The sequence below is a fragment of the Haemaphysalis longicornis genome, unplaced genomic scaffold (genome assembly GCF_048455015.1).
Source record: "Haemaphysalis longicornis isolate Haplotype H1 unplaced genomic scaffold, Haemaphysalis longicornis Haplotype H1 scaffold_7, whole genome shotgun sequence".
Taxonomy (NCBI): domain Eukaryota; kingdom Metazoa; phylum Arthropoda; class Arachnida; order Ixodida; family Ixodidae; genus Haemaphysalis; species Haemaphysalis longicornis.
The window spans coordinates 165,319,512-165,344,457 of record NW_027526422.1 but is presented as its reverse complement, the minus strand read 5'-3'; the positions used below and the strand labels follow the sequence as shown (position 1 = coordinate 165,344,457).

Genomic DNA, 24,946 nt, shown 5'->3' with positions numbered 1-24,946 from the left:
ATGAAAAACCTGCTATGAAATGAAAAACCTGCTATGAATACTGCTGTAGGTTTACAAAAATAGGAGAGCAGGTGTATTCGCTGCTTGAATAGCAGTAACAAAGAACGCATGATGCGAGGTGCGGTAACAACAAAACATGCTATGTGGTTCGCAAGGAACCCAGTGGGAGAGAGTACTAATTTTTTTCTAGGCGCAAAAGATGAAAAGTCCCTAATAAGCTTCGCTTTAAGCCTTGACGCGTTTAAAACCCTGAAATTTTTCTCAGGTTTTTGGAGGTTTACAGTAGTTCCATAAATGTTCACCCATAAAATATTTCGACACCTGTTAGAATCTTCCTCCCACTGCGGAATTAATCGGTTATCATTATTGTGGAACCCTCCAAGAGAAAGCCTATAACTTGCACCAGTGACTTAGAATTTGTACTAGGGGCGCAACGACACTGCCGGCTGTAGCCTGGTAATCCCCGCCCAACCGAAATGCTTACTTTATGTTGCAGGTCTCTCAAATTGTGCTGCTAATGGTAACGAAAAATAAAAGCTGGTGCTTTCCCGTATTTCGTAAGGTATAGTAGGGGTGTTTTGTGGCAAGCGAAAAAACTAGACATACAGAGTTCCCCGTCGCGAAAACCACCAACCTGCCGAAGAACATTGCTTTCGCTAAGGACGCTTCACAGCCAATAAACGCGAATTGTTTTAGTTCTATATGGCTGGAGTGATCTTGCCGGTTAGCAGTCCAGGAAGGCTGCACTTCAATGTCGCATCAGTGTCAGTATTCACTCCATGGAATAATCATTAGCTTTAGGCGTGTCACGTTGTTGGTCGAACTAAATGCGGATACTTTTCAAACAAATGCAGGAGCTTTTACGGCGTCAAAGACCTCAACTTCCCACAAGACTGGCGTCAGCGTACCACCGTAGATTGCGGCAAGGAAGAAGAGGAGGACTCAAATTTCGTCAGCGATCAACCACCGTACCTATTTGACCTGGCCAAAGATCCGTGTGAGCTGATCAACCTGGCAAGCACTCACCCAAAGGTAAAGCTTGAGCACCATAATGCGCAGGAGAGGAGTCGTTTATGTAGATTTTACTCATCATTGTACATAGCGTCGCAGAGAAAATGAAGAAGCAATGTTATTTTATTAAGTAAAACTAACTTCAGTGAACTCGTTTACTGCAATCAATTGGCAGAATAACAGAAGTGCGGCCCGATATCTAGAGTGGGCTAAACAATTTTGTGATATTTCACCAGCATTCGATTCTTCGGACGCACTCTCCTTGCCAGCCGAATCTAACTAGATCTAGCAAATGGTTGATCAAACAAGAACCGTCCATATATATATATATATATATATATATATATATATATATATATATATAGTCGTGAAGTAGAGTCCTTAGTTGCTGCAGGAATACGCACAAAGTAGAAGTACGCTCTTCGGAGACTTAATTTCCAACGTTTCGACCTGAGACAGGTCTTCCTCAGGAATCAAGGTGTGTATATATATATATATACCTCAGGTATATATATATAGAAATGGGAAATGAGGGGCTCGGTGAATTTCAACAGAATAAGGGTTGGCACTCAAGAAAAGCTCGGAAAGCAAAGGGGGGAATGCGGTAGGTGACAGGAACAGATGAAGAATTTTTGAGTCAGAAAGAAACTGGTGAAAAAATGCCCGCCGGGTGGGACCTGAACCCAGACCTCCAGACCTCGCCCCAGACCGGTATTCTGGAGGTCGTGGGTTCAGATCCCACCCGGCGGGCATTTTTTCACCACTTTCTTTCTGACTCAACAAATTCGTCATCTGTTTCTATGACCTACCTCTCTTTGCTTTCCGAGGTTTTCTTGACTGCCAACCATTATACTATATATATATTTATATATATATATATATATATATATATATATATATATATATATATATATATATATATATATATATATATATATATATATATATATATATATATATATATATATATATATATATATATATAAAGATAGGTCGGCAGTCTACAACGCCAAAGGAGGCATAGGGGTGTGGTTAGGCTCTCTTTTTTTTACTACGGTTAATGAAGTTGACATTTTTTCAATATACCGAAGAAAGAAAGAAAAAACACACGCCTATGCCTCTTTTGGCGTTGTAGACTGCCGACCTATCTTTCTGTATTTCCTCAACGCGCCCCATATATATATATATATATATATATATATATATATATATATATATATACATATATATATACTACAACCCTAAATAACTTTTCTTGTTATCGTGCGTGTGGTAACCTCTACCTGACACGAAGTAGGCTATGAAAACATGCTGAGGTGACCTAATGTATATAGTAGCAGTTATTGGTTTTCAACATTGCAAACTATGCAAACCGAAGATGATGCTGGTTGTGGCCATTAGAAAAATACCGCAGGCGCTTGAGCTCACTGAGCTCCGTTGATGCTGTAGGGCCATTAGGAGTGCCGTTGTCGCTGAAGGAATCGTCGGGAAGGGGAAGAGGGGAAACGGGAAGCGCTACTTCGAGTTTGACGAAACGTTTTATTCTGCACAGTACTATCATTGGATGCTAATATCCAAGAGAGTCGGGAATTTCATATCGCAGGTGCAACAAAATTTTCCTTATGTTGTGCTACAGTTACTGCTGTTAATCTGTTGACCTAAAAAAGCGGTACTTTTTGAGGTCTTTAGGAGATAATATATTGAAACAAGGCTTCTGTTGAATATTCGCGGAGGACACACACACGGGCAATCTGTACGTTTTCCCAGAAGGATCGCATCAATAACTCAAAACTGTGAATTCTCGAATAAATTGTATGCGGAAGCCTTACAAAACAGGTTGGTGCGAACGAATCACACAAGCTAGAAATGCTGTCGGTTTCCCACTTTCAGCCATGAAGCCTAGAAGGTTGTTTCCATTGCGTATTTGACCAAGAATCAGACAAATTAATGGCTGCGGAAGATAAACACCACTTCTGGGCTACGTTAGACGTAAGCGTCTGTGTGAACACTCAAAACACTGCTGCGCAAGCGCGGTTGCGTCGGTATCATAGATTAGCCATGTAGCTTAGGGAATGCTTCGGCAAGAGTGTGGTAAGCATGGCCTAATTCCTGTCACAGAACATTAACTCGCGTTATGTTCTTTCTGGAAGCAACGATAAGCTTATGGATGCAGACGAATTATTTTGATCTAAAACCAGATTTGAACTAAACGGCTCAGACAAAGAGGCACTTCGTCCTTCCCCTCCCCGCACGCCTACCTTGCCTCCCTCCATAGCTCGCTCTGCCTCCATAGCTCGCTCGCACTCAGCACCACTGCTCACTCCTTGCTTGCTTATTTTCCCACTGCCATTGGTAATCAGGGGAGACGGAGGAATAAAGTTCTTAGAACAGCAAGGTGGTATCAGAAACTTTTCAGAATGTTCAGTAGGGCAACCCTGACGTCAAAAAAGGGGGAGAAAATTTCTTTATGCGTCGAAAAACAATGATGTAAGCGAGGCAGAGCTCCTATTTTTTGTAGCGCAATTTTTAGATGCGGCGCACCTCTTGCTCTGAGGCATGTCCCTCCTGCGTCGTCGGCGCCCGTCCGCACGCCACCTGCGCATGCGCGACTCTCCTCCGTTGGTCTCTCCCACACCTGTTCGCGACACCATCACTCCGGCGCATTAGCATCACAACAGCTGGCGCGCTTGGTTTGCGCGCGCTTCGCTGCGTTAACGCTGCGTTAACAGCTGCTCCAGTGCGCATGTGCGCGCATGCGCGACTCTCTCCCGCGGTCTCCTCTCCTTCAAGCTCTGTGAATATAAAGCGGGTATCGCTCCGCGGCGGTTCAGTAAGCGCACGCTCGTTTTCGTTCGACTTCGCGTCACTTTGTGGTCGCTAAAACACGTGTACTCTCTCATTTCACGTATGCATGTGCATGAAAATGTAAAATTGGCCTCATCGTCCGCGTATGAGAACATCCGTATGTGATGGAAAGCATCCTACGCGTTCACAATACGCTTTCACGCGATGTAGAGAATCAACCCAATGGAAACGCCAATTGAACCCCCAGATGCGCCGCCTCACACCAGGGTTCCCTCGCGGGGAGATGGGGGCAATTTTGCACCTGGAATTTTTCCTGCTAAAGTGTACGTTTCACTTAGGAGAGATTTGGAACCTGTCTTACCCATCTGCAGATTTGATAAGCCTGAGTTCATTGTTAACAACTTCCTCGCCTAACGACAGGGGCTGAGCGACTTGAGGGCGATGTCAAACGTGTTCGAAAGGCTGGCTTCGAAGCCTTTTGCTCCGGTCAAACACTCTTGTCCTGAGCTCCTGTTTGGCATCGGAACGTACGTTTACTTTTCCTGCACACCATTGCCACATTTGCAAGGCGACGAGTGCGAGGAACGAGGTTCCGGGGAATACTGTTAAACCTGGATGTAACGCAGCTCCATGTAAAGAATTCCTGGATTTAACAAAGTTTCTCAATTCCCCATTGCCAGCCTCATTGAAGCCAATTGGTTGGCGACTCTTATGCAACAAAGGTATTGCGACGGTTAACCTTGATGTAACGAATTCGATACGCTAATGAGTCATTGTTTTTTTGCACTTTTTCTGCAAAAATAGGCTGGCGAGATGCACTAATTAAGCGAATTTCGCCCGCATCGCAAACTTCCTCGCGTTTCCACGTGTGAGTGTAGTGTCGCTTAAGTGCTGCGCCTGCCTGTCGTCGTGTAGTCGCGCGTCGTCACTGCTGTCTGTGGTATGGGTTCGCCGGTGATAAGAATTCCGCCGCCTAAAAACGAAAAGATTACTCTTTTCACGACAAGCTCGCAATTTTAAATGCCGTCTCCCTCGTCACCGCCTTCACGCCTTCACCGCCCGGTACAGTATACCAGCGAGCACGCTCTGATTTTGAGTGAGAAAAAAAAAGCGTAAAGTTGCGCAAAGGCATTCTTTCAGTACATGTTTTGCCATTGAAACGCGTTAACGCACCGAAAAGTGTAGAAATCCAAAAGGTATAGTTACGTTACGCTTGTAAATATGGGGGCATGCGACCTTGTTTATTTGGATTGTCGTGAAATGTCTTATGTGATGGAAAAACAGCAGGCTGAGAAATGCCGCCATTTTTCACTGAAATAAACGTGTCAAAGGTGAGTTCACCGTCGGCGATGTCTTGCATTTTGGTTTTGATTCTGTTTCCTTCCCTCATGCCTTAAATCAAAACCTCTATGCAACGACAACCTGAATGTAAAAAAATGCAAATTTTTGTAAAATTTATTATATCAAGGTGTAACTGTAGTGCTATTCGTTCTGCCATGCGGGAATCCGCCATGTTCAGCCGAAAAAGCCGAGGGGGGCCACCACCACCGACAAAGAAACTGCATCCGTTAATGTCCGGATGCCCCGATGCCACGCCCTCCCGTTCGCAACTCAGGCAAGGTGCTTCTGGGAGTGTCGTCAAAATAATTTCCTGGTTGCCATGGTCGTAGACTATTTTATCCCTGCTTGCCACGTCTGTAAGTGTGCTGACGAGTTGCTGTCTTCTCTACATCTTGCGGACTCCGTTCGAAAGGCGGAAAAGTCGCGGTCTCCGTCTTCCCGCGTTTTGTTTTTGTTCTGATGCTAGGTGGCTACGTCAGGTGAATTTACCGGCACCAAAGCTCAGCAGCGCAGCTGGAACAGCGCCGCAAGGTTAATTACTTGCTCCGGTTACTTACTGAGTTGCTTATTGGATAATGATTTGCCTCGTGTGCTTGAACGCCCAAAATGTCTGCTATATGCGGATGACACCACTATATTTAAATCCCGCAGCAATACAATCGCACTTCAATACGAACTAAACTCTGGCCTTATCAAGGTTCACGAGTTGTGCCTGAAAAATCAGTTGTATATTAATGCTACAAAAGTAACATTTATGGCATTTCATCACCCCCCCCCCCCAAAAAAAAAAAAAGAAACGGTTACCATGGCTCTTTGAGTTGCATAGGTTCTCACAGTATACCTGCTTAGGAGAGAACTCCGTTTCTTGGCGTCATCTTCGATAAACAGGTGATCTTCCAATCTCATGCGGTCACTTCTTAAAAAGGTTTCTTTCGGTATTCACGTCATTCTGAAAGCACGACCATACATTCCACAACATGTTATCCCGTAACTATACTACTCTTATATTCACATTCACCTTTCATATTGCACATCATCATGGGCGAACACGTACAACACACATCTAGATAATATACGGCGCATCCAAAACCAAGACCAAGCCGAAGGCTAATGACGTCCAGTCCTTACCTTTCAGATGCGACTGCATCTCATTCACTCGCCTTGTCCCTCCATACGGCGTTGTTATCCGTACACACCCCTCCCCCTATACTGTAAAAAAAGTGTTAGCGGCGCCCGGTTTCGATCCCACGACCCTGTGGGCGGAACGCGAGGTACATGGTGCTCTTCCCACTGCGCCACAAAACCGAGACAGAATCCAATGCTACCAACGCGGCTTATATACTTGACTCATTCAAACTGCGTCAAGATGCTACTGATACAACGAATGATGGGGCAATGATTAACACATGCAATAAAAGAAAAGAAGCTCCCACTTACAGCAACAATGACGGAGTAAAGGTCGTTGCGACAGCGAAGCCCCAAGCATACCACTTAGAGAGATTGACCAAGATTGGCCAATAAAACATAATAATAATCATAAAACATAATAATCATACGCGTTCCCGACACGTTTCACGCAATTTCAGAATCAATCCAACGGAAACACCAAGTGAACCCCACGATGCGTCGCATCTACACAGGCTTCCCCTCGCGGGGAGGTGGGTGAAATTTTTCACTCTAACCCCTATACATTGAATTAAACATACTTCCACTTAGGCAAATGTATACTTTAAAGTTAGGCATCCTTATTTTTTGCATCATTCATCATGATGTGAGGATAGAAAGCTTCACCACTGAACTTTTTACAAATAATAATAGAACTCGGTTCTGTGCGCGTGAGAATTTTATTTTGAGGAACGTTCGCACAAAGTACCAAAAATTATTGACTGCTAAGTTTGCTGGTGCCTGGGTGTGGAACTGGATTCCTCCTGAAACCCTTCTTTCAGGGAGTGCTCATTTTGGTGACGAACCAAAAAACCTAATTTCTGAGCTTACAAAATGATAGATGTACGGGTAATTATTAAAGTAAATTTGAATCTTTTTTCCTACTTTCTGCTTGTTTCACAATAATTGGATGAGTTGTATGCTACGCGTATAATTAGAGTTTCGCTGCTCCTATTGTATAAGTGGAGATTTGCACATCTAACCGAAACCTTATAGTACATGTTGCTTAATTTTGCTTTTATAATAATTGCAGACTTGTTCCTTATTTTTGTTATTTTTCCAAAACTTGTATAAAACGTTCTTTTCTACTTTTTCACGTTACTACTGCGTACTTACACATTGTGGGAAAATTAAGCCATAACACCCATTGTCCGTTGCATATTACACATCATTTAATCTAATGTTGTGCTACGAGTCCCCTCCCCCCCCCAATAGTAACAATTCTTACTTTGTGATATCCTGAGGCATACCGGTTATTTGTTCATCTTGTCTGCCCCGTTATCCTTGAATAACCTTGAAACTTCAGAAAACTGCGCACCTAAGCCAATCGTGGCCACAATGTCTACACCGTAGGGTACGCAGAACGGCAAAAAAAGGGCCGGCTAGGGCTTCTCGCAAACTCTGTGCGCCAGAGCTGTTTTTAACAAGCGGGGTGCTACTGCTGATCTGAAATTGGCCCCAAATGCTCCTTGCCGAGTGGTCGACGACCCCTAATCTGAAGATATTTCTTCCGCCATCGCCGCACCTGAGCACCCTGCACCATCCATGTAGCCATCCGACATCGCTACCTTCTAATTATTCCTAACAGGTAAACGTCACCACATTTAGAAGTGCGATTCAAGTCTGTCATTGAAAACACTGAGGTGCACGCACTATTTGGGCAAAATCTTAATCGAAGCTTATTCGTGCCCCATTTCTTGTTTCCTTTTAATTTTTTTGGTTATCCTTTGAGGAAAAATGCCGTTGCTCTGAGTGGCGCCGGCATGATATGGCCCATGAAGTTGACCTCTTAGTCTGCGATCTAAATTCTTATAGGGCAAATTATTTAACGTACTTTTTCAAAACGTGTGCTCGGTAAAACATATTTAAGATAGCCTAATTGAAAACTTTCTTGTTAGCTTTATTCTTGCATAATGAAGAGACATTTCCGGTTATCTCATGGAAGCTAAATGGTCAACCTATCGTATCGGTATTGTCGTGCACACTTTGTTTAAAATTGAATTTTAATTGATCAGTTTAAACGTTCAGCACCCCTTGCATCTCCCCATAGAAATAATGAATGAGCATAGAATGAAAGTGGAATAAATTTTGTCTCACCGATATTCAGAGAACGAGGAGAAAGCAACACAGCTTGGCACGGAAGTAAGTCTGACTGGAATCGTTCCCCACCAAATGCACAAGACAAACACACCTAGAGAATACTCGTGGCAGCTCCATCCCTTAGTTTGACTCTCTGCAATCAGTGTTGGGTAAAAAAATTCCTGCGCCTTGCCGCGAGGGGAACACGAGTAAATGCAGAGAATTGGGGCCTCACTACTGATTGAAGGCAGTGTTGCTTCCATCGCTTCTTCCGTGATGTTGGAGTAGCAGACACGAGTAAACGTGGGCACGAGCGTCAACCAAGGAAGGAAGGAGCAACGCAGGGACTGAAACACGAGCGACCGCTAGCCGCTATATTTGCAGCGCGCGCAGTAGAGGCAGAGCAGTACGGGGGGGAGAGCGCGCATGCGTAAGCAGCGCGCGCCCTTCCACGCCCCACCGCGCTGCAATCACGCACCTGTTACGCCGAGACCGCGACGGAGCGAACGGGCTGACTACGTCGCATGCGCGCGCCAGCTGCTGTTTAGAGAGAGGAGGGAAGGAGAGGCGCACCTGCTGCGGACGCGGAACTGTTGACACCGTCCGACGTAGGAACAGGCGAGGCTAAGAAATGCTCTGCATTTAAAAACGAAGACGACGAGCTTGATACTATCGGCATCATTGGTTAGAGAGTACGAAGTGGCAACGAAGCGTTCCGAGTGATACCACGGCCCTGGATCCAGTCCCTCAACATTTGCTACCTTGAAACCTGGGTGGAACGGTCTAGTGGACTACATGGAGGCGCAGCGAATCTTCGAGGCACGCGAGGCCTGGAAAATGTCTGCTTTCTAAACTTCTTGATTCCCTCAGCTCCGAGGCCTTGCACTTGGACGTGCCCGTTATGGCCGGCTGCTCGACGCTCCTCCCCGAACATATAAAATGCAAAGACATGAACGACGTGAGCCAACTGCTTCGGCTCAAAGAGGCCCTTAGGGTACAGATTTCGGGCCTCGTCAACGCGCTGGAAATCGCATTAAAACAACCATCTGCAAAACCAAGTATGCTGAAATCTCATTACGAATCCGCACAGAAAAAACAGATCCGTGTCGTCACGCTTGACAATCAGATCTGAAACATAAGGGACTTGGAAGACTACACAAAAATAATGAATAGGACGTATACCTTGCAGTGATTACTCTAACTAATAGACAGCTGCAAGATAATTTATCGAAAAGTGGCACCCTCAGCACAATGACTACATACGTAAGGAAATGAAGGGAAACTCTGCACGGAGAACTCAAGAAACCGCTTTTATAGTTGCCTTGTTCCAAACGTCACAGAGCCTGATTATGACCTCTCGAGTTTTCTTTCATAAGTCTCTAGTCCACGCCGATGAATCAGCAAGTGTAGAAACATCACAGGCATCCTCAGAGTTCGCTGTATGCGCTGTCAACTCTGCATCTTGTGTCGCGTCCCAGCCGCAGAGCGAGTTCATACCGGAGCGAAATGAAGAGCCTAGTGAACCACAAACATTGTGCCCTCGAGTTAGGGACTGGAGACAAAGAGCATTCAGTTCTGGCTCCTCGGGATTCGAAAGATGCCATCGTAAACATCAGGTCAAATCGTCGCACAACCGGCAAACGTAGGCACAGGGCGAGATGGCAACATAGGACAGCTGGATCTGTGGTGCAGAAGGTAATTAAGCTGAATCCCAACAACGAAGACGGCATTCATTTTCGCGAAGCAGAGAGATGCCGGCTGATTTTCCGTCCAACCGACGTACACGGCGACATATTCACGTGGAAACCCAGTCAGTACAACGTTGCAAAGCACGTCTACCCAAGGTCACCCGCTATCTAGTTTGCACCCTGGAACAGAAATGCGTTGGGCTTTTCTTGCCAGGGCTAAACAGACCTGGGACAAGGAGGCTACGTCACTCATCAAAGCGTGGGTGGACAAGAAATTGCCTGCCGAGCTGAGACCAATCAGATTGAATGATCACAACCAGAATGCTAACCTGGCGCCGTTTATTTTAACACGAAAGTGTTTTATGCCGGGGTACACAAAGCTCACCTACATCTTATACGTCACGGAAATGACATCACCAGAAAGAGTTCCATTGAGACGGCGGCGTTAGGTTACGAGCCCAGGATCACTCCGGCCACAACGGTATGTGTGAAATGCTCCTCCGACTGTGGCATGAAGTCATGCCCGGGTAGCTGCTCAAACACGCCTTACATCGTTCCCTCTAACTTGACCATTCAGATGGTGCTGCGTCTAGGAGAGGAGAAGGGAATAGTGGATCATGACACTACTGAGTGCCGATAGATGGCACCTTAATAGGGCAGCGCGTAGCAGCAGAAGTTGCTGTGTTTATCCGTACGCCACTTATGTCGAACGCTGCCAGCATGTGGAACCCCGCCGCCGCGTTCCTCAAGCTGAGCTTGTCACAACGCAAGCGTCTGGCGTACACGCAACGGAGCAGGGCCAATGTGGTCGCAGCCTTTCCCTAAGCGACCCACCAGCAGGGCGTCGCTCGCCAAGCACACCCGCAAGACTGCTGTTGACCCGCAAATCATGCTTCTCTCGCTGTAGCATACTGTGACTTCACCAAACAATTCGCTGACAACCCGTTCGGGTTCGTTCGGACGGTTTGCGATTGCCTGTGTTTTCAATCGAATTTACGCAATGCTCCGGTGCGTGTAATCCAGTGTCTAATGTTGATGCGCCTAACGGTGCCATACCGAAGAAATATAATGTGCAAGTTCATCTCCACGCATAATGAACATTGAAATGCTCCTGTGAAGGCACGTTTCACTTGGTGTTTTATCGATTCCTATGAAAGAAGGATCAATCACAATATTTTTGTGGCGTTTCTTCCGCAGGTTCTCTGCATGTTTGCGCAGAAACCATTATCGCGGGCGGGAGTATGTCAAGGTTGGAACTATCACGACCATAGGTTAGAGAGGAGGAAGTGGCATGACAGGCGTTTGGAGCGGTGCCATGGCCCTGTGTCCAGTTTCTCAACATTCAGCGGGGGAAAAAATTTGGAGACCCCCAAATTTTCTTTACTTTTGTTACTTCATGAAAGGTATTGTGGAAAAGAGTAAGATTTCAAGACAGAGCTCAGCAAGCCAGTTAGTAAATATTGCCATTTCCAAAACATCGACTTTGGTAATGAAATTTGATGTCTACCGAGGTTGAACAGGGCCCAACAGCACGAATCCGAACTGGGACCCGACCACCAACAACCATCTGTCTGCGATCGGACTACTTTGCTCCATCAGAAGGACAACGAGCGTTCAGAGAGATAACCGTTTTCCGATGGGTGTGTCTGTAAACGCATGAGTTACAATAACAGTGGGTTTTCACAAAGCCAGTACGAATTTTCTCTAGTTATTCCACGCAGCAGTATTTAGCTTCAGATTGTTACTTGGTCGGCGCAAGAAATTTGCCTCAAAAGGCTCTGCCTTCGGTTGTTTTTTTTAATACAATGTTGCCGTTATAGAATGCAGTTTCATGTGACGACCGTTATTAAATATTTTAAAACCTCCAATCCTTATAAAGATAAATATGGTTCATTCCTTCTCCTGGGTGATATGCTTGGATAAATTTTGCCGATGTTTTTTAACTCCTCCTCCTACTACCAATCCCCCTCTTCCAACTCTGTCCCCTCCCATGCCAGAGCAACGGGTTTGCCCACCTCAAGATAGAATCGTGCCGGCGCCCATGGGCTCAGATTAGAAAATGACAGTGGGGCCATTGGTGCGAACAGAACGTTGAACACTCGCGTTGGGCGTCAGTATATCTATTCGGTTTGCGTCATTTTTGTGAGGAGATATGTGACGACACACGCGCTTTCTCAGGCCAGTAACTTCTTCACAAGAATGGAAGTGCTGTATCCCCCAAATAGCCCTTCAGTCCAATAAATTCAGAAATTATGACTGCGTTTCCCTATAATGGGTGTCCCGAATGCACAGCCTTGTGGCAATTGTGCCTAATGGTTTGTGCAATAAACGTGTCGTGTCAACTGGTGCTTACTGGGGCTAGGGGCCATTAGGACAAAACACAAGTTTGGTTCAGTTGAAAGATTGCCGCGTTAGAATCATACCGACACCCCTTTTAACCAGCACTTCGCTCAAATAAGCTATATAATTATTATGAAAGGGAATAGCCATGCGACCCCTTAGTTCCTTTCGCGCAACAGAACCAAGATGTCATATGAGCCCAACTGTGGGATTGGCTGAGGCCGGCAAGAGCAAACGCAAATTAGGCACGGCTTATAGTCTTGCCGAACTATTTCCGCTTAAATGTAATGCATATTCATTTTAAAGCAGCAGGAATCGTGCGGTAAACATTGAAAGTTACGAATATTCACGTAAGTATAGAACTACCGATGCGCACTGCTGTTGGTACTGGGCGCGCTAGGCTTGTTTTTACGGCACAGCACTCCACCGCACTGAAGTTGGTTTACATGACACTGGCCGATTAGCATAAGCGAAGTGGTCTTACGCGACCCTGTTTGTCGAGCATACCTCATGTTTAGTGAAACAATTACTTTCTACAGTAACAAAAACAAGCCAGGAGCAAATACGCTAAAAAACAAAGCAACGACGGACAACGGTTCGTGGGTGAGTATTGTAGCGCCATCTGCGAGGGCTGACAGCAAGCAAGGCTGCAAACCGGAATGACGCAGTGTAAGTTCGTTAGAATACACGCGCTTATGTCTTCATTGCTGACGTTACGAAACCACACAATTTGGAGGAAGAATTAAAATTTTAGCAATAATCGGATAATTTCTCAGTTAATACGGCATCATTTGCTTCCGCAGAAGTGCTGGGGGCACTATAAAACACGAAATGTTCCGAATAAAGCAAACGTATATTCTGTCTTCATTGCCCCTTTATGAAATAAATGGTAAATTGGGCCATCAGGTGCTCAATAGACTGACTTTTTCTGGAGGGTTCCATTTTTATAAAGAGTAGCGTACGACAATCGACGGGTTTGTTTGGGCAGGCGTGTTGCAAGAGCACTTTGTCACCTGTCGTCAGGTAGCACGTTTGGTAACACAACCGCCGTTTTTTCGCTCTGTGCTTACAATTATTAAACATGAGCCTAGTAGATTTACAACCAGCTTGATTAGGCAACAACGTGAGTAAAGTAAGTACTATTTGTTTTGAACACAGGTTAAAGGTCCAGCGTTACACAGGCATTGTTTTCATTGCCATTGCAACAAGCCCTTACTGAAGCGACGGGACTGTTTCACCGACTAGGATATTGTTACGTAGCCAAAGACGGCGCAGTTGTTTTCAAGAAAAAACAAGTGTATTGGAGCGAACTTCTGCTCCCCTAACAACTCAAAGAAAACACAGGCGGTTAAACAGCAGTCAAGCAAAGTGACGTGCGCCGACTGGTGTCGGCGAATTGAATACCGCGGCATCTCCTCTCCGGGCTATTGTAGCGTAAGCTCCCCTGACCAAGGTTGAGCAGTTTCGCGTGGGCCAGGCCGGGCTGCGCAAGCGCGAGGAGCATTGGATTGAATTGGCCTGGATTGGCTTGGCTTGACTTGGATTTGGTTTGGATGGGATTGCCTTGGCTGAAATTGGAGTGGATTGGAAATCCAATCCAATTGGAGTACGGGTGTGTAGAGAAATGGGTCAGCACATTCGCCGGTCTGTGCATTCCAGAGGAGTGACGTCATAACCCCGGCAGAAGCACTGGCGCCGGCGCGTTCCCAGCTGTATGCCTCGGTTGCGCAGTAGCCTAGTCTGACGCTGCGCCGGAGCCGCTTGATAGCCGTTTCGCGTGGCTCCTGGAGAGCCGAGCAGAAGTGACTGGACTGGACCGGACTTATTGAATTGGATTGGATTGAATTGGACCGGATTGAATTGGATTGGATTGGAAATCGTTTTAGCAGCAGTAAGCATGATAATAAGCTTCCTAGACGACCAGGGAACCTAAGAATAACCAGCTGAACGTTAGCTCACGCTACGTATATCCTGGCATAGCCAAGCTAAGCCACTGCTAATTTTTATGTTTCGGTGCACGTGGTTCCCGAACCGTCGATTCACATATGGAAAACTGCAGATCAAAAAAGACTGTTCTAGGCTAGTGACGTTAGGGCGAATCAGTCTCCTTATCGGAATGAGATAGCCCGTGCGGAATAAATAGAAAGAATAGAACACGCGCTTCACTTGGGACACAGATAACAGAGCCGGGAGCGGCCGGGAAGGAAAACAAAAACAATAAATAAACAATACCATACATGGTTCGCGGCAATATTTAATCCTATTTCAGCTCGCGGCTATGATGATATTGGTTCACATTAGCCGAAAATATTGCTTATGAGCCATGCACAACGTATATAATGTTACCATCGCTTGTCCCCGTGAGCTTTGGTCAGAAAGGAACTTTGCTTTGTAACACGAGGAAGCACGCTGCAGAAAAATATAACAGCCTTTCAGTTAATCACCTGCACATTACAAGTAGCATCTATGATGCCAACATTGACGCAGTTGTGTTAGCTAGCAGATGGCTAAAGTATAACACGTGCCTGCAACAATAGAATATGACTTCACTAATTACAGTCACCCCCACATTATCGCTATCGTCCGCTAACACCTGCAGCCTCATGCCAAAGCGGGATTTTGTGTGTTCCTTCCAAGATGATTGTGACTGCAATATTCTTGCCCTCATCGAAACCTGGCTATATCCTTATTGATTGATTGATTGGGGGGTTTTTAACGCGCCGACGCTTCACAGGCGATGATGCGCGCCGAAGTGGAGGGCTCCGGATTAATTTTGACTGCCTGGGGATCTTTAACGTGCACAAAAATCTCGAACACACGGTCGTTTTTGCTTTTCGCCGCCGTCAGAAAAGCGGCCACCACGGCCGGGATTCAAATCCACGTCCTCTGGCTATGTCCTGACATAACTGATAACAAAGTTCTCCTTAACCATAGCGATTTCAACATACAGTAGGCTCCCGTTCAAAGGAACTCGGTTAAGACGACCACTATAGTTAGACGAACCACTTTTTTGCTCTCTTGTAACACCCAGAACTGAGCACGAGGTCGCGGGTTCGATTCCCGGCCGCGGCGGCCGCTTTTCTGATGGAGGCGAAAAGCAAAAACGCCCGTGTGTACGAGATTTCGGCGCACGATAAAGATCCCCAGGTGGTCAAAATTAATCCGGAGCCCTCCACTACGGCGCGCCTCATCGCCTGCGTTGCGTCGGCACGTTAAACCCCACAATCAATCAATCAAATCAATGTAACACCCAGAATGCAAAAAAACTTTCGCTTAAACCAAATTTGAGATAATACGAACAATTTTTTAAGCTCTCTTCCAAATCGTCTTAACCGGAGTATACTGCACACTGAAATGACCGCATAAATACGCAGAGCGGGTGGAGGTTTCTTCCCGCCGTAAAAAGACTGAAATAGCCTGCCATCGAACACTCCAACATGAAAGTTATCTCTTGGTAGCGTGCATAACTATGTCGGCCATACTTCTAATCGGAATTGCTGACGTCCTCCTGACTCTAGCCGTTTATTTTGGAAGCATTCGGCAGTACCGCAACGATGCTAATTATATCTTTGCCGGTTTTATTTTTAAGGGGAAGACCAGGGGTCTTCCCTTCGGCGCATGTCTGCGGAATAAATCAACCTAGTCTTATACTTTAACCTATCCCAAATGGTGAATCAGCCCATTGGGGGTTCTAACGTCAACTACCCGATTTTCGCCACCGCTCCAGCAACAGTTGCTACCGTACTGTGCATAGAAGGTTTTAGCGATCGTAGCCTTCTTCAAGTAACCCTTAACATTAAGACACCGATCACTGGAATTGTAAAGAAAAAAAATAACAATAAAGCTAACTGCAGCAACATCAACGCCGAATCAGAAAGCTTCTACGATGACATATACTTGCCACATTTTTCCTGTCGTGAGACAAATGATAACTGGGTGGTCAGCAGAGACAAATGATTAGCGTTATCTAATCGGTACGTTCCGCTTGTTTTGGTCAAAAACCATAAAAGTACGAAATGATTTACTAAATCAATCCGACAGCTCAAAAACAAAAAGAAATGCCCATATCGCCTCCCAAAACTACTTGTCACGTCCGCGGCTTGGCAGGCGTTTCGAGATTTTATGAAAACCGACTCCGGTAGAATGAAATCTGCTAAACAAAAGTTTTTGCCTTCCCTACTCAAATAAACTTCAGGGTGGTTTGGAAACTATTATTATCGGAACACAATCTAGAACGGATTTCTTTGCTAGAGACCCCCATGCTGACCTCTCAGACTGTCATAGCACCTGAGCATTTCACACATTTTTTTCATTCGTTTTAACCTGGGAAGACCATTGGGACGTTCCGTACATTCTCGATCTCGACATGGAATACAAGCAAACAGTTGAAAAACCTGCCGAGGGTATTGCACTTCTTGTCAATAATCTTAAATTATTCACATCAGTTGGTGTACACAATATCAATTCCAAAATTCTCGGAAACCCCATTTCCGTCTCGGTGATAACTCTAAATCACCTTTTCAGGCAATCTTAGGTGACAGGCTAACTCCCCATTGATTGGAAGACTGCTAAAACAGTCCTCATGTTTAAGGCCGGGAATAACATTCCACCAAAAGCTATCGCGAATCGCCCTTAAGTGCACCTACTGCAAACATCTCGAACACATAATCGCTTCTCATTTTTCTGTAACTTACAATCTCATGACCTCTCTTTTTACAGCCAACATGAACATCGATAAGGTTTTTTTTTGCGGAAGATAGCTGCGCAAATTTGTGTCAGAACTACATTGCAACATGAACAACAACCTTCAGGCTGACTGCATTTTCCTTGATTTTTCAAAAGCTTTCGATCGCGTACCCTACTGCCATTCAATTTCTTTATTATCGGCACTTCGAGTAGGCTCACTCACTTTATCTGGGCGTCGGAACTTTCTGTTGCTTCGTACAATTTCCAATCTCCCTTTTCCCAAGTAACCTCAGGTGTACCACAAGGGTTCGTCCTCGGTTCCCTGCTATTCCTAATTTATAATAACGATTTAGCAATAGACACCCCTTCTCGCATGCAAATTTTCGCCGATGGTTGCACCGCTCACCGATCAATAACCAGTACTGATGTCCATTTAACACTGCAAAATGACCTCAACAGGATTCATGACTGAGGTAAAAATGGCTGATGTGGCTGACTAGAAAAAATGCAAAATTGTGTCATTCACACGCAAGGAAAACATTTCTAGCTACCCGTACCGCAATGACAATTACCCCCTGTCACAGGCGTCATCATACAAGTATATTGGTATTTAGTTAACACCAAATATTTCCTGGTCACACCATATCAACACCATAAGTATAAAAAGCTTCCCAATCATTGGGATACTTACGACGTAACATGCATAGCGGTCCGCCCATGTTGGTCAGATAGCTTATCAAATCTTCGTTCGCCAGCAACTTGAATTCCCCGCATCCAACTTGTTCCCTCGCCGAAATTGCCTAATCAACATGCTTGAAGTGATTCAAAATGCGTCAGCAAGATTTATTTCGAGAACTTATGGCTACCATAACAGCATAACGGAACTCAAAGTCTGTCTTTCTCTCCAAGCAATGTGTACTTGGCGGGACATTTCTCTTCTATACTTTTGTATAAGTATGCTTAAAGCTCTAAACCATTCCGCTTTCAACTCGATATACCTTCCGTCACATCGCGCATGTTGCATAATAAAGGTTCATACGATTATACGGCTCAACCGATGCCTTCAACTCATCAGCTCGTCCTCGCGTTATCCGTTTGTGGAACGATTTCCCCAATGACATGGCATCTCAATGAGACCCTGAAAAATTTCCACAACCTCTGCACTCTTTCTTTCCCTAATAAAAAAAAATCAAAACTGTTTGCGCGGCAACTTTTTTGCCACCTTGAGTATCGTTTAGATGTGTTTAAAATAATTTGTTATTAATCTATTTCCTCCCAATTATAGATTAGGATCATCTGTCCTTTGTACCACAACGCGCCCTTTCTCTTTTGCGGCACCCTGTTTGTATTTTATGATGTCCTTATACGTGCTAGATAATTTTCTGTGTTTTATTGCCTTTTATCGTTTTTTACTATACCGAGTTTTTTAAAAAATAGAACAATAGAATATGTTCTGTCTAGCTGTATGAATTTCGGCTAGGTGGGTTCCATGAGTTTTCTTCTGACGAGCAATTCCGCATATTTTACTTCTTTTTCTATGAAATGTTCCCATGTGCGACGAGAAGTAACCCTTTTTGTGCGTTATCGTGTTTTGCTCTGAACCGACATATACCGTGTTATTTGTTGCTCCGTTTTTGTTCATTCGACGTTGGACATTATCCTGCAATTCTCTCGCTACGTGTATATATAAGTGACTTGTTTGTGCAATGTATTATTTTGATCTTTTTCAACGTATAACGTGACAACGTTGCTCAATTTGCGTTCATTCGAAATTTGCTGTTTTCTTAAAATTCTATCGCCAAACTCACCCCTGGTAAGCCCCCTTACTCAATGCCCTGAAAATGGGCCTGCACGGTATTTGTAAATAAATGAAAAAATTACTTCAGCCACTCTAATGGTTACGCTAGAGTGGTAGAAATAGTTGGTTTCACAGTGTTAATTGCCAAATTTTCATACCCTCGACCATATATACATAATATACCCCAGCATTTTGCGTACCTGAAAACCGAACTAGAAGCCATTAAACGTTTATTTCAAACGCAGTATTTCCAGCTTCATGTCTCACGGCGAACTTTGAATTGGTACATGCAGTTGGTTGCTACCTTGAAAATGAAGTTGCAACGCTACGCTGCCTCAGCGGTTCCTCCTGGAAACCTGCCACCGGATGAAAACGGCTACCCGGAAAACAACAACGGGACGTGGGCGCCCTGGCTGTGACTTGTTTGCCTTCGTCTGACAGAACAGCCCCAGTTTTAACAATATAACCTATCTTTTAAAGAACCCTATCTAATCAGGATGCCTTAAGGAAATACCGCGCAGCATAGCAGTTATATACCTGACTTTTGCTGTTTTGTACGAAATAAACGCATGTTTGTAGTCGAATGTATTGCATCTTAAACATAATGGGTAATTTAACTGTGATCAGTGTGTGAATAGAATATTTGTAGCTCAGTAGTTTCGGATTTTGTTTATTGATTTTACTCTAGGTTGAAGCGTAAACAACTTTTTTAGAGAATCGGCGCTGGTACTTTTTTAAACGTCGACGTGGTTGGACACGCCTCAATAAGTGTGCTTACGGATCAGGTATATCTTCGAGATAGCCGCACTTGCTCAAAGCGGTGCAATATAAATAGCTTAAAGATGACTGGGCAATGAAGTGGAACTGAAACCGCGGCGTGCGGCGTGCTCTGCAGCGTGCTCTGAGGTGGAATCGGTCCCTGCACTAGGTGTATCAATCCGCCAAACTTGGGGCATTGCGTGCCCTGCGCAACACGAAACGCCAAAGCCGTTTGTGGTAGGCGCCATAGTCAACGTTACTTGCCTAGAAATATTTAGCCATAAAAAGAAAGCGGTACTACATGAACTACATGAGCGATATTTATCGTTTTTTTTCTGATCGGAATAAATTTCTCAAAACCAAGCGGCCGCTCATTGGGATATACGCATCTACAAGCACGCATCTATGAATCGCATAGATGGGATCGGCGAACAATATCTCCCGAAAAATCGCTAATCGCCAGCATTACCCATTGTCTACTGATAAAGTACAGATAACATTGCAAACAAATAATTATATGGCGAACAACAGCGAACGATCACATTTTACCAGACATAGTGTCCATTTCGAACGAACTTTCCTCAAAACAGACGTCAACGAGCGCTAAGGAATGGCACGCTTGAGTTAGAGGCAGTGAATTTGCTAAGCATTGGCCATCAAACCATGGGGTACCACTCTTAACTTATTTGATTTATGACGAATACCAGCTATGCAGGAAATATATGACAACTATGCAGCCTGTTCGGGTAAGACTACACAATTTTACAAAACAAGCTTTCCAATCTAAAAAAAAATTTTGGCGACCAACGGATACCAGCGGCGCCACACACTGATTTCTAAAAATGCTAATTATGCAAAAACTACTCAAAAATGGTAGCATATTTTTAGGTGTTCTATTTCCCTATTTTACGGCACATGAATGCTTGCTCAGCCTGTAACAAGGAAGAGGAAAACATCAACATTCTTGATGAAATTTTTTTATTTAATGTAATAATAGTGTCAGCAACGTGGTTTCAAGACGACTACAACAAGCTAGGCCTTAGTTGTGACAATAGCCAATATAGCAATGGGCTTCAGCAACGAGGACGCGCTGTCGGTCTTTACGTTAGTTTCGGTCAAAATAAAGAATTAATATTAGAATTTCCGAAAACTCCAAAGATTAAGAAGTGTTAGCTTTAGGGTTATATAAGGAGGAAGTAGAGGAGGTGGATCATAGCTCAGAAAACATAACGCTTCAACACGAAAGTGTTTTATGCCCGGGTATACCAAGATCTCACTCGCGTTGTTCCCGTCACGGAAATGACGCCGCCCGAAAAAGTGCCATTGATGCTGCGGTGCCCAGAATCGAGCTCATGTCCTCTGAAGCCCTCTCGCCGCAACCGGAGGTACATGGCGCTCTTCCTACTGCGCTATGAGCAGCGACGCGAGCAGCTCTACGAACGCGCCTTATGTCCATCTCTATGCCGCATTCAGATAGTGCTGCCGTCTAGGAGAGGCGAAGCGAAGTAGCGAATCATGACGCTAATGAGCGCCAACAGTTGGCGTCTCGATGCCAGCGCCTTCGTGTAGGGGGGACGCGCGTGAACTGAGGCAAGGCTCCGCGTGGCGTTGTTCCCATGACCGTTGTGTTTTACACTGGTGTTTCTGTGCATGTCACTTATGGTTTTGTTGTCCCAGAATTAACCTGTTAATTTTTATTTCTTGCGTGTCGGCGTCACTCCGTCTCGCGGGGTCAGGCTCGCGAACCCTTCGCATATGAACGAGGTTGCTTTAACATTCAACTGCTCCTGTGAATGTACATTTCACTTGCGTGTGTTACCGATTCCTGTGACACAGGGATCAACCACATTTTTCGTTTACTCTCGTACTCTTTTTAAACGGTTTCTGAAAAGAATTTCCCCAAACGTCGTCTTATTTAGGGTGGATATTACATTACATTGCTAGGTAACATTGCCGCTAGACATCTCTTTTGGCGTTTAAATGAGCTTAACAAAGGCCTCTCAGTAAGCAAGGATGCACCCAATACTTGACCATAATGAAAAAAAATGTGACGGATATCAAGAGACGCCAGTGTGAGCTCGAGCAATCTGATTCTTTCAGGGACCTCCGTGTAGACGTCAGTAGTGTCAGCTCCCTTCTAAAGGAAACATGCGATCAGCTCAGGAACACTGACTCCAAGCAAACTCAGTGATCGAGCCTTGTTGTTGACGACCTAGACAACCACATACGGCGCAATAACCTTATTTTTAAGGGCCTTCCTGAGACCAGTGTGGAAAAGTGGGCAGAGACTGAAGAAACAATTGCCAAGGTTGTTGGCGAAAACTTGGACACACACGTCGGTGAGATGGAGCGGGCACACAGAATATGTGAATGGAAAGAGGGAACTGTCCGCCCTGCAGTTGTCAAATTTCTCAACTTTCTCAAATTTCTCAAAGATAAACATTACTTCCTAAAGAATGCATGGAATCTGTAAGACGTATTGTCGCCACGTGTATGATTCAAGGAAGACTTTTCGCCAAGAATGAAAATAATAGAAAACAGCTCAGAGACTTCGCCCACGCAACGAAGCGACCAGAAGAAAAATACAAGGTACTTTCAGATAAGCTTGTCCTGAATGGCCGACTTTACCACCTCGACCCGGTAAGTAATATTGTCGTGCCCTTGCCGAGGCGCGGAATCCCTGCTACGGAACAGAGTGAGACACTTTTAGAGGAGTCAAGCGCCACGGCTGCTAAAGAAAAGTGACTGAAAAATCGTTCGTCTTCAAAGCTGTCAATCCTCCTGGCAAATTTTCGCAGCCTATTTAATAAACAGGACCTCCTATGCTCGTTCAGAATCATGCTCTGCTGATATTGTGCTTGGAACTGAAACGTGACTTTCCCCTGATGTTAGTGATTGCGAATTGCCATTGGCTAAACACGTTTCTATATTTAGGAAAGATAGAACAGTGTCTCGCGGTGGTGGTGTTATTGTGGCCGTTAAAAATGATTTGCAAGCCCATTTAGTCGATACGATTTTATGTATAGAGATCTTACGGGTGATAGTACACCTATTGCCTCTGTACGCTGTGCTGTCGGGGTGTGCTACCGTCCGCCAGACTCTTCCCGCAAATTTATTGAGCACTTAAACGAATCGCTGTACTTTATACAAAACAAGCACCCAAAATACCCAAAAATTCTTGCTGGAGACTTCAATTACCCAGGGATTGATTGGCGGTCCGGACTAACACCTAGCAGCACAAAAAAGCATGAATGCCAAGAATTTGTTGATGTGTTATCTTCCTTTAGTTTGAGTCAAATGTCCAGATTGCCTACACGTGTCGACAAATGTTTAGATCTTGTGCTGACCACAGAACCAAGCCATATGCTCGTACATGTTTTAGATAACATCAGCGATCACAACGTAGTGCATTGTGAGATAACATTACAAAGCTGAAAAACGGATAATAAAAAGAAAACAATTTTTGATTACAGCCACGCGAACCGCGGCATGATAGAAACCGAATTGTTATCATTTTCCGCGCAGTACTTCACTTCCTTTGCTCTCAGATATGTAAATGAAAACTGGCAAATTGTTTCGCGATAAGCTTCTCGAAGTGAAAGAAAAATACGTTTCAACAATCAGTATCACGTCATCGACGCAAAGCGCGTGGTTTACGACCGGCGTTAAACGCGGCATAAAAAAATTCACAGCATATCCACGGGGTGAATGATGATGAGTGGGCGAAGCTCCTGAGGGGAAATCATCGGTAAAACCGAGACTCTTCAGTGAAAGTTCGCCCACTACATCTGTGTCCGAACGTAACGTCTAGAAAGTCTCGCTTAAACCGCGCGTCGGCACCTTGGGGCTGAGCTCGCCTGATGCGTCTTGCAGACGCCTCACGAGCTCTCACTGCATCGGGGTCTGCCTGCCGATACGCGCGCTTTCTCGCCGCTTCCCGTTCTCTGACGTTTTGGAGATCCTCTTCGCGCCGCAGCCGTGCCGCTTCGCGTACGGCAGGGTCCTCGCGCCGTTGCCGTGACGCTTGGGCCTCTCGTTCTCGAACGCTGGGATCTTGGCGGCGTCGTCGCGCAGCCAGAGGACACGCTTCGGCCTCCCGCCCTCGTACGGCAGGATCTTGGCGGCGGCGTCGCGCAGCTTCACGGAGCGCTTCTGCCTCGAGGGCTCGCACATCTGCAGCCTTATCCATCGGGCGACTCCGAGCGCGCGCCAACAGCGAACGCATTTTATTGCAACGCTCCCCGCCATCTAGTAAACAATCCAAGAACTAAACTAGAGGTAGCCACGCCATCTAGTAAACAATCCAAGCGCATCTTTTCATCATATACAAGTACCGCCATCTAGTAAACAATCCAAGAACTAAACTAGAGGTAGCCACGCCATCTAGTAAACAATCCAAGAACTAAACTATAGGTGGCTACATACATATGTCGAGGATGGACAGACCCACGCCCTAAGGAGCTTCGCCCCTAAAAAAGCGACTTTATTCTCAGGCCAGACGATCTGATTCAGCCGATGACTGGAAGCGCTATAAAGAACGCTCTAAGCTGTGGAAAGCAGAAATTGAGGCAGCCAAAGAAAAATTTTTCAACAACGATATAACAAACCTACTGCAGACCAACGCGAGAAAATTTTGGAACGGGATAAATCCAAAGTACTCATCATCATCGTCAATATCATTGTCTAAAAACGGTACAGGCCTTTCCTCATCAGAGGCTGCAGGGAAATTCAATTCTGTTTTTTGTTCTGCATTTACGAATAAAAGCCCATTACCAGCAACTCTTAAAGGAGCCATGAAGAGAAAACACAAGTTTGGTTAATTCAAAAGATTGCCTCGTTAGAATCATACTGACACCACTTTTAACGTAAACTTCGCTCAAATAAGCTACATAATTAGGAAAAACGGGAATGGTCATGCGACCCACCAGCTCATTTCCCGCAACAGAACCTATGTCGTCACATGAGCTAAGCTCTGCGATTGGCGGAGGCTGGCAGAAGCAGACGCAAATTTGGTAGAACTTACAAACGACACGAACGAGCGATTTGCGCTTAAATTTGGGGCACATTCTTTACAAAGCAATAAGAATTATGAGACAAACAGTGGAAGTTACGAAAGCACATGTAAACATAGAACTACTGATGCGTTCTGCTGTTCGTACTGCGCACAGCATGCTTGGTGTTTTGCTGCACAGCACTACGGGGCTTGGGGTTGTCTCAGACGACACTGGACGATTGGCGCAAGCAACGGTGTCTTACGTGACCCCATTTGTCGAGC

General features: G+C 45.1%; 1 protein-coding gene across 1 annotated transcript in view; it reads left to right on the top strand.

Annotated features, from left to right (window-relative positions):
* Positions 1 to 19,468, top strand: part of LOC144146643 (arylsulfatase J-like) — a 65,690-nt gene extending 46,222 nt beyond the window's left edge. The window contains exons 9-10 of the mRNA XM_077678580.1: positions 855 to 1,032; positions 19,206 to 19,468. Of these exons, the coding sequence (XP_077534706.1) occupies positions 855 to 1,032; positions 19,206 to 19,331 (304 nt within the window). The 3' untranslated portion in view covers positions 19,332 to 19,468. The remainder of the gene's footprint in view (positions 1 to 854; positions 1,033 to 19,205) is intronic.
* Positions 19,469 to 24,946: the final 5,478 nt, after the last annotated feature.